This window comes from Photinus pyralis, unplaced genomic scaffold (genome assembly GCF_008802855.1).
Source record: "Photinus pyralis isolate 1611_PpyrPB1 unplaced genomic scaffold, Ppyr1.3 Ppyr1.4_LG1, whole genome shotgun sequence".
Lineage (NCBI taxonomy): Eukaryota > Metazoa > Arthropoda > Insecta > Coleoptera > Lampyridae > Photinus > Photinus pyralis.
Window position 1 is genome coordinate 22,614,183 of NW_022170249.1, and position 10,303 is coordinate 22,624,485.

General features: G+C 35.0%; 1 protein-coding gene across 1 annotated transcript; it reads left to right on the forward strand.

Moving 5' to 3' along the window:
• Positions 1–937: 937 nt before the first annotated feature.
• On the forward strand, positions 938–9,970 carry LOC116160232 (F-box/LRR-repeat protein 14-like). The gene has a single exon (XM_031473381.1). The coding sequence runs from the start codon at positions 1,009–1,011 to the stop codon at positions 2,410–2,412; it is 1,404 nt and encodes a 467-aa protein (XP_031329241.1). The 5' UTR covers positions 938–1,008; the 3' UTR covers positions 2,413–9,970.
• The last annotated feature ends 333 nt before the right edge of the window (positions 9,971–10,303 follow it).

Below are 10,303 nucleotides of genomic sequence, written 5' to 3' on the forward strand. Positions count from 1 at the left end.
CGATTGTATAATCTTGGTACTTTTTAAATGGTTTACGTGACCTCACCAGACGTATTTTTTTATTGAAACGAACGGAATTTAAAAATTAGGTTGATGGTGGGAAGAAATTGTAACTTCCCTTTTCAGCGTAATGCAACTTCCTTCCATTTTATTGTCTCAATTCTGAACAAACACGCTCACATTGCACTAAAAATAATGCATAAATTATAATGCGTGCGGGGTTGGGCCGTCGTCCTCCCTTTTAGTTTTGTGGGATATGCAGGTAGGTAAAACAGCTGGAATAAAAATTTGCACCGTTGCGGTTTGGGGCAACGTAAGACCTACTAAGCATACTTTGAGAAATTATCAGGACGGCTGACAGTAAGCAGTTTTATAAAATATCCTCAATTTGAAAGCGCCAACTTTTTCCTTAGTTGTACATCGCCTTTAAAATTAAAGGGGAACCGTTCTCGTACTTGGCGTTCATCCAACTCTCTTCTATCCAACATCCTGCCAGTACAACTATCCTTCTTCCTCGACAGCTCGTATTTGTTTTGTGAAAAGGTTTATGTTTGAAAAACAAAGTAAAAACAAATATCTTTTCAACCAACTAAAAAATATCGCCGAACATTTCTTGTAGAAATTTTCGAGCGGCCAAAATGCAATTGTATAGTTCGGCCGAAGTATTTTATAGTGGTCGCTAGTCCCATAACCCAAATTTTTCTTGCGTAGAAAAAAAAGTGTAGGAGTTCCAGAATTCCCCACTAGTTCAAACCACCACCTAAAAAGCGGTGGGGGTTTAGTTAGCCTTCCAAAACTTAAAAATGCCGCCGCGAGTAACCGAATCGATACGAGCGTTTGCTGTCACGTGCTTCCAGCTTGGACCAATAGCGAAAGAGAGGTAGAAATTCTAGTTTCGAGTTGAACTCAAAATTTGTTGCACGCTAGTTCGAAACGAGCTGCGTGAGGGTGGGTTAGTACAAGTGGTCGTGTGAACAGTACGTAATGTGAGTGATAGTGGTTTCAACTATGATGGAGGATCCGACGCAGATTCTTTATACTGAACTTCCCGTTCCTTTGCTGTCGACGGCCGCGATTCTTAGGCACAGGCAGCAGCAGCAACTTCACAATCCATGCAGATACCAGCCCTATCAGCGACTGCACCAGCCTCAACTTCAACATCCCGTCTTGGAACTGCACAGGTTGCAGAGAGAAGTTGAGCAGCACGAGGAGCTGGACTTGCATCCGGGCCAAACTCACATTTCCGCGCTTTACCCCGAAATACTAGCACTGATCTTTTCCTACTTAGACGTTAGAGACAAGGGTAGAGTGGCCCAGGTTTGTAGCAGTTGGAGAGATGCATCCTACCACAAGTCCGTCTGGCGAGGAGTCGAAGCCAAGCTGCATTTACGTCGCGCGAATCCCTCACTGTTCGCGTCCCTAGTCAAGAGAGGGATACGCAAGGTGCAGGTGCTGTCCTTCCGGCGGTCCCTTCGGGACGTCATCCAGGGCATACCGAATCTCGAGTCCCTCAACTTGAGCGGATGTTACAACGTTGCGGACATCGGAATCACGCACGCCTTCACGAGCGAAGCTCTTTCTCTTACAAATCTCAATCTTTCTCTCTGCAAACAGGTAACTGATAACTCGTTGAGCCGAATCGCCCAGTACTTAAAAAACTTGGAAGTTTTGGAGTTGGGGGGCTGCTGTAATATTACCAATACCGGTTTGGTTCTCATAGCCTGGGGATTAAAAAGGCTTAAGAGGCTGAATTTACGATCGTGCTGGCATGTTAGTGACCAAGGAATCGGCCATATCAGTGGATATAATCAAGATGCCTCCGGTGGAAATCAAATGTTGGAGTATCTCGGCCTGCAGGACTGCCAGAGGTTGTCGGACGAGGCACTCAAACACGTGTCGATCGGTTTGACTTCCCTTAAATCTATTAATTTAAGTTTCTGCGTTAGCATAACGGATAGTGGTTTGAAATACTTAGCGAAAATGAATTCTTTACGCGAACTCAATTTACGGTCTTGCGACAATATATCGGATATAGGCATGGCGTATTTGACTGAAGGTGGCTCGCAAATCACCTCGTTGGACGTTTCGTTCTGTGAAAAAATTGGGGACCAAGCCTTAGTACACATTTCGCAGGGACTGTTTAACCTTAGATCGTTATCTTTAAGTGCGTGTCAGATTTCGGACGAGGGACTCTATCGAATTTCAAAAACGTTACACGATTTAGAAACTTTAAATATCGGACAGTGTTACAGGGTAACCGACAAAGGCTTGACAAATATCGCCGAGGCCCTTTCTCGATTACAATGTATAGACCTATACGGATGCACCAAAATTACAACGGTCGGAATGGAGAGAATTATGAAGCTGCCCGGACTGAAGGTGCTCAATTTAGGACTTTGGCATGTCAGGTGAAAATGTAGAACTTGTTATTAGAATTTATGGTTAGAAACGAAGCACTACCCGTAAATACAGGTTTGCGTTTAGATCAAAGTCAAAAAAAAGTCACAGGTGCCATTTTTTTACAAATTCATATTCCATCACGGTCATCTCATGCTTGAGGGATCACCTCAAGGTAAAGTCGCCGTTTTGATTATAAAAGGTCAGTTGTCTCGCAAGAACAACATTTGTAATCTATATAATAACTCAAGGATTAAAATAACACAAGCGCGCCGCCGTGGTTTTCCTACCTTGCATTTTGAGTGGATTTTGGGCCCCACTGCCAATTGTTATTCCTTTCGGTTGCATGGCAACAATGTTCCCGCCTTTCAGTTAATCAATTCAACAAAATATGTTGTCCGCTATGGAAAATTAACATGCTTTGTTTTAGTTTATCGCGCTTCCTTATTAATGAAATCCCGAAAAAAACAATTACACGTTTAGCCTTCAGTAGTAAAATTCTTAGGAAAACTCTTAATTTCATTTGTATTGCTTTTAAACTACCTACTTAAGTTAATTGTTAAAATTCTTCAAAAACGAGGAATAAACGATCAAAAACTAAAAATAGAATTTCGGGCGAGATCCCTTTTCTCAATGTGCAACTGTTACAATTGTAAAAAGTGACATACACTAACCAACTGTTATTTAAATTATCGCCTAAGTTTTTTAAAGGCTTCCTCGCAAGCTCCTTGTGCTATTTATACGAAAATTTTTATGTTTTCTACTTTTTTAAGCGCGTACCTTGAAATTAAATTTTGAAATAGATGTAACCATGCGTAGTCGGAAGGTTGTTCTTTATTTAGTTGAGGTGTTTATCGAAATACACGCTGAAAAAGGTGACATGGCCGAACAACATTAGTTTTTTTGTAGCAGTAAAAAGTACCGAAATTTGTACAGTTTATCCGTTTGCTTTCGTTATTACCAAACTGGTCAGTAAAATCGACTGGGCGTATATAATTCAAGGGTTGTGTATATCACTAAATTACACAGTCATCAAAATAGTTTTTTTTCGTCGATTACACGGTTTATCTTTGTACACTCAGATTAGATAAAAATTTGAAGCGTTGCACGTGTAAGCTTATGCTTAAGATTAAGATTCTTAGAGAAATTTTCCAGATGACCCTTTCATGTATTCATGTATTTCTTCAAATTTTTGATCAGATTCAGTACAAATTTATGATGAAATGCTTGTAAAGTGTTATCTGCAAAACACAAACAAGATTACCAATGGGTCCCAAAAGTGAATTGTCAAAAAAAATTGTTTGTGCCCACACTCAAAACGTGCCGGTTAATGAAGCAATTGGAATTTACCTACTTAGTAAGTGTTAATGGTGAAACTGGAACCGAACAACTTTTTAAAGTAAAAAAAATTGAAATCTATGTAAAACTGTAAAAGTAGTTTGGTATAAACGCAGCCATTATATTTGAATTTTTAAAATTTATTTATCCACATTCATGAATTAATAATCAAAATCGATTTCTTTTGAAATGGTACCGTGAGAAGCCATCACGTTGATCTTTTGAACTTACTGTGTGGGTAGACAATTTCAAATGTTCATATTGATAATACGTTACCCTCCATCACAAGTAACAGCATCCGATATGATATTGGGTTTTTTAAAATATTTTTTTCGAGATTTTTGCAATATTTTTCTGCTGAGCAATGTAAAATTATTAAGTGGGATTCGCACCCATTTGGTTCTACAACTTAAAGATTAGGGCAGATTAGGCATTGGGTAGGTTTAGTAGCATTCGGTTGGTTCTATTTTCACCTCCTTCAAAGCTACAACCATTCTTGTTCAAAGCGTAGGAAAAGTTTTAAATTTTTACATACTTTCTAAAACTGGTGGTTCTAATTGTCAAATGCATTAATCCGTTGGAAAAGTATTTTTGCCCTTGATTTTTAAGTGGGCGGAGGTTTCAGCCAAGGCTGCTCCCCCAAGTTCCAACCCAACCCATTATACATTTACAAACATCCATGCCCGAACCTGGATTCGAACCAGATACCCTTGGTACCCCAGGAGCTTCAACTCCACTGCACCACACGAGCCGGTCATACTTAGCATTAACTTGAAATACTTTTACATTTAAGTAACTTTCATTTAAATTATTTTTTATTACTTGCTCATTTAAAAACGAATGTGTCCCCTTGTTATGCTTTTAAAATTTTTGAAATTGTTTTCGATTTTTAATACTTTTAAATAGTGTACCTAAATAGTTAAATTGTGTTCCGGTCTGCTTCTGTTTTTATTATTTCCAAAGGGCATTAATCAATACTGCACACAGCATTAATTTCCCTGCCTAAATAAATAGCCCTCCTCTCTACCGTCGGTCTTTTCATAGTAAATTTTGAATCCGATTAGTCATAGGGGACTAGTATCACTACAAAAAAATGTTTTAAACACATCGCCTATGTATCTAAATTATTTATCAAATTGTTGCAAAGTATTATTTCATATTAAAAAAGACGAGAAAAAAGAGGATTGGAATTACTTGTGAGGTGTTTTGTTCATTGCATTTGTTACCTATCCTCCAATATATTCTTTTCATTTTTAAACACAACCCCGAAATATTGAAAAACACACAAGGAAAAACACGAAAAGACGTAAGTTTTATTAACTGGAGGGGGGGGGGGTACTTTCAGTACAACGGGGCCCACCTGGGTGCCCACATTCAATATGCTTGCACTGTGTACGTATAAAGCACGTTTCCATTTCAATTAAAAAATTACCATTCTGAAATATGTGCGCGTGGTAAAGAGAACACTAGGTATATTTAAATCGTGTACAGAATCAATTACTTTCAGTAAAGATCGGTTCCTTTCGGTACAAGGATTAATTTTTGGAAAGATTCCTCAACATTTCTTAAACCCGCCACATACTGTTTTCCAAAATTGGATTTAAGTAGATATACATAAAGAATGCAACAAAATTTACAAATGAAAAGTAGGAATTTTGTGTTATTTTCTAGAAAAAAGTTCCACCGATGTAAGTATATCATAGTTACTCGCAGTGACGAACAGAAGAATCTCGAAAGTAAAGCCCATACTAAATCCCTTGTGCTACACACAACCAACATAGTAAGGGCATTTTTTTTAATTTCTGCCGTTTCCGTTTATAATATTTTTTATACATTTTTATTATAAATTATTACAAGGTTTTCACATAAATAATGCATTTTACTACCTCCACAGTTCTTGAAATAATTTTCGAGTTTCGGATACGTTTTAGCTCGTGTTTTAGTTTTGGAAAATCTGTAGGATATTTTGGAAACGTTTAAACGAGACCTCGGAAGAGACTTAGAAATGCAAATGTGTAAGTGGTTTTTAAATGTTTAGGAAATCTTTTGGTAACGTGAATGTCTTAAAATGTTTAGAAATTGATGGCAAAATGAGAGACATTTTTTGGAAATATCGAATGATCCAATTACTCCAATTTAAAAACTTTTAAAATATCTAGATAAGGAAATGTATGGTAAGCTTTTTGGAATATTTTGGAAGATTTACGCATCAATTGAATAATAATCAATCGACTGGTAATTGGAATCGAACATTTCCAAAACACTAGACATTCTCAAAAAAATTGCAAAACATTTCTCTGTGCAAATATCTCGGTATATAGACCTCATTTACAAAGTGATCTGATTAGGAATCAAGGTATAATCCACTTTTCTTTTGTTGTATACCGAGCGCATTTTCATCTTTAGACATTTCCACGTTTTCAAAATATCCTACACTTTTCCAAGATTTCCATAAAGTTTCAAAATAATCGATATTCTCAAAATATTGCCTGGAAAAAATCGAAATTTGTTGCTGTAATTATTCAAAATCCGAATTTGAACTAATAAACAAAATAACAATTTTTTTGAGTGGGATGTTATCATACTACCCATGTAAGAAAGAAAAAAGGTAGAAGCTGTTTGGTTTAGATATCTTGACGTAGAATCTAGTGGCGGAGTCAAAAAAAATTTGTACGACCGTTTCTGAAATTTGACGCAAAATTGGTATTTTTTAAATGTAACACCCTATATATAAACGTCAATTTTTTGGATTCGTTTTCCTGATTAGGTACACTGACCTATATTTTTTTAATTAGATATTAATAATAATAATAAAGCTTATTTAATGTTTCGTAGAACAGCCTACATACATTAGTCAATACAAAAGCAAAATAAAAATATTACAAACAAAAATTATAACAACAATACTTAATTGTCACGAAAAGAACTCTGTATACTGAAGAATTCCTCATACGAGTAAAACTCTTTATCAATAAGAAATGCTTTAGTTCTTGATTTGAATAAATTAAAAGGTAAAGCCGAGGGTAAAGCCTTAATATTGTGAGGAATATAATTATACATTTTTATATTGATATAATCAAAACTGTTTTGCGTCTTACCATTGAATAATAAAGATTTATTATTCAATGGTCTTACTTAAACGGCAAAAAGGGACAAATGCATTTAATTTGTTGCGGGTGTCATAATTATGAACATCGCAATTTTTAACAAAATAATGTTCATTGCGCTTAACAAAACAAAGGCAAGTAAAAATAAAAATAGATGGAAGCGTTAATATTTGGTGATCAATGCCGACAATAATCTCTAAATGAAATGTTAGCAATAATCCTCGCAATAATCCATATTACATTATATCATATTTTTCAAAATTTTGAAATTATACGTGTCTACATCAGTCATTTTTATTGATTAGGATTGGCTGTCATGGATTTAATAAACAAAACAAAATCTACATGAATCCATGGCCTACTTTAAAAACCGTAAAATCGAGCGTAAAATATAAGATTTGTATTTTTGGTTCATGGCTAAAATTAAAAAAATATAGGTTCTGATACATCAATGTATAATAAATAAATAAATCAATAAATGTAATCAATGCAAAAAATTGACGTTGAAATATACAGGGTGTTGCATTTCAAATAAACCAACTTTGGGTCTAATCTCAGAAACGGTGGTCAAATTTTTTTTTCTAAAGGACGGAATTAGCCCTTTGAGAAATCTTCTAAAATGAATTAGCATTTGAAATTGTTTTTGTGCGGTGGTTAAATGCATTTTTTTTAGACTTCAAGGGCTAATTTTGCCCCTTAAGGTATTTTCCTCGGTATTTTGTAAAAGAAATTCGACAAGAAATTAGAATTTGAAACTAGTTTTTTGCAGACGTTAAATAACTGTTCATATTCCACCCCTTTAAGCATCTTGAAAAGGTAGCAACATTTGTAACCTTTTTTTTTGTATGGCCGTTTAATGATTTGTATGGTATCGCATACCCAAAACAAAGTAGTATAGTTGTTCTATACTAAACCACATTTTCAAAACGAACTAACTCCTGAGCGCTCTGTATAAACCTTTTGAACAGCTGTTACTTATTATATAATTATGTTTAGGCCTTGTTTAATGAAATATGCTTTAAAGCATGGGCCTAAAAGGTAATTTATTGTATGGAGTATATTTTCCAAAAATTCGAAGAAATCAAAATACTTAATTCAAAAAAATCTTTCAATTTAGGCGTATGAGCTCTATCTAACATATAATTAAAACATAAATCAAGACATTTGAAATAACGAAGTGTGAGTCGACTTCTGGTGTAGTCGCAAATAATCTTTCTTGACCAAAAATAGCAATTTCATTATTTACCATGTAATGGAGATTTTCGCGGGGTGCTAGAAATCCTTTACTCCTATGAAAATTTTAGGCAGAACCTTTTTAGAAGTGCATAAAATTTCCACTTAGATCAGTATAATATTTTGATGTTTATCCAACGGCCGGTTGCAGGAAAGCGAATTATAATCAAAATCCTACATTATTTGCCAAATCTGAGTTTAAACAAGAATTTTGACATTTGATTGGTTGCATACTGCAGTATATAGCCAATTAAATGTCTTAATACCGGATTAAACAATGATCTTGGATTATTTTTTTGTATGCACCTGGCCGCTATACTGGTAATTTATTAGTTATTCCTCGAAAATCGACGTTACTACACAAATTTCAAAAGGAGCTTGCTGGAAAGAACAGCTTGGAAAATTTGATTCTCTTCTTAGACTTTTTTTGAAATCCGATTGGTATATCTTTTACGGCTACAAAAGAACTCCTGTGAAATTACACGCCGCCTCCATTCTAAATGGAACAGGCTTTGCCCTTTTTCGTCTAATGACACCAGTTTTAAATGATGGGAATCTTTTGGGTACTGCCCAACATTGGTGTATTTCGTAAAGTTTACCTCACAGAAAGCGTAAATCTCACGGTAAAAACAACCGCGATTGCAAAACGCTGGAAAAAGAAAGCAAAATAAAGTAGCATTTTAATTTTCTTTACATTTTTAACTCGTTGCACTTGAGATTAGAATAGAATAGCCGGTACGTGTATAATTACGGTGTCACGTACATATAAATTGTTCAAAGCCGAAGGCTATCTTACAATGGCTTATAAATGAAACTGAAAAACTCGCTGTCATGGTAGGAAAACTATCATTAACTATTTTATATTGGCGTCGGCGACAAGCGCAAAAGTTAAAAAGGTGGCATCGCGAAAAGAAAATTTGGTCAGGGTTATTCTGCAACCTCCAAGGACTATTTTGCAAACAATTTGTGCAATAAATGCCGGAGAACCTTGTACGATATTTCTTTATTTGGTAATTTTGTAACAAAAATTCAGTGTATTCCATGATAAACGCGAACCTTTGTTGGGTAAGTGCACTGAGCTGTGATAGTAAAGAAACGAATGACGTAAAGTTCTTTTACTGTGAAATACGCTATATTATTATTATTATATTACAGTAACTATATATATATTGTATAAAGTCGTAGATATTACGTAGAGATAAACAAAAAATCCTTGACTGTTCGAGAACGCGAAGATTTTTCGATTCTGGAAACGCAAACGTCGCCGCTCGCTTGTTCATTAAAATTTCGAACAGAAATTATGCAACGATACTAATTTAAATTTCAAATAATGTTCGGTGGTCAACCTATTTTTATATATTCTCATAACACATTGTTCTATTTTACAACAATGAAGCGATTCCGTTTCGAAAGATTGTAACAATTATGGTGCATGCAACTCATTTTTTTTTCATCGTTATTAGCGCTTAAATTTCCATATCCATTAATCGCTACTATTCTTTTTTTATAACGCCATTTTTCCGTTTGTACACTGGGAAAGTTTGCAATTTAGTATGTAATGGTTTCAAAATTGTTGGAATTGTTTGTCTGTCCCTCTGTTACATGCTTGTTAAGTACTAACATCTTAGTTTCTTTTTATGTACTTTTGTTAGCTGTTTATATACCAATTGCGTTTTATGTACTCTTCGTTTTTTTGAGGCCATTAATGAGCCAAGCCCATATTTTTGGTGCAGAACAAGTTATACATGAATTAGTTTGTAATAAAACAATGTACAGTGTTCCAAAATGAATTGTAAATAATTAACGTTAAGAAATCTTTGTTAATATTGTGTTGTGTTTTTATATTGCAACAAAATTTAAGACTTCATAGATAAATAAAAAGTTTTTATCAATTATTTCCTGGTGTTTCATTTGACCTACACAAGCGGCGGAGAAAATCTACATAATTTGTTAATTGGAAAGGTAGTAAATTTTTTTATTTTCGCATAAGTAAGTAGCATTACGAAATTACTATTCAGGTATAGGCAGGTGGCAAATTTTTGCGAAAAAATAAAGGATTCATTTGGTCAAAGTGCTGCTGCTCCTGCTTTAAGCTGTCAATTAGTGCATAGCTTAGCAACTGTGAGAAGCCTCCGGTATGAATACAATATTTCCACATCGTTGGCTTATAGGAACTCAAATTATTTTACGTGTGACTAGTTTTACACATGTCGAGATATGTATAGGGC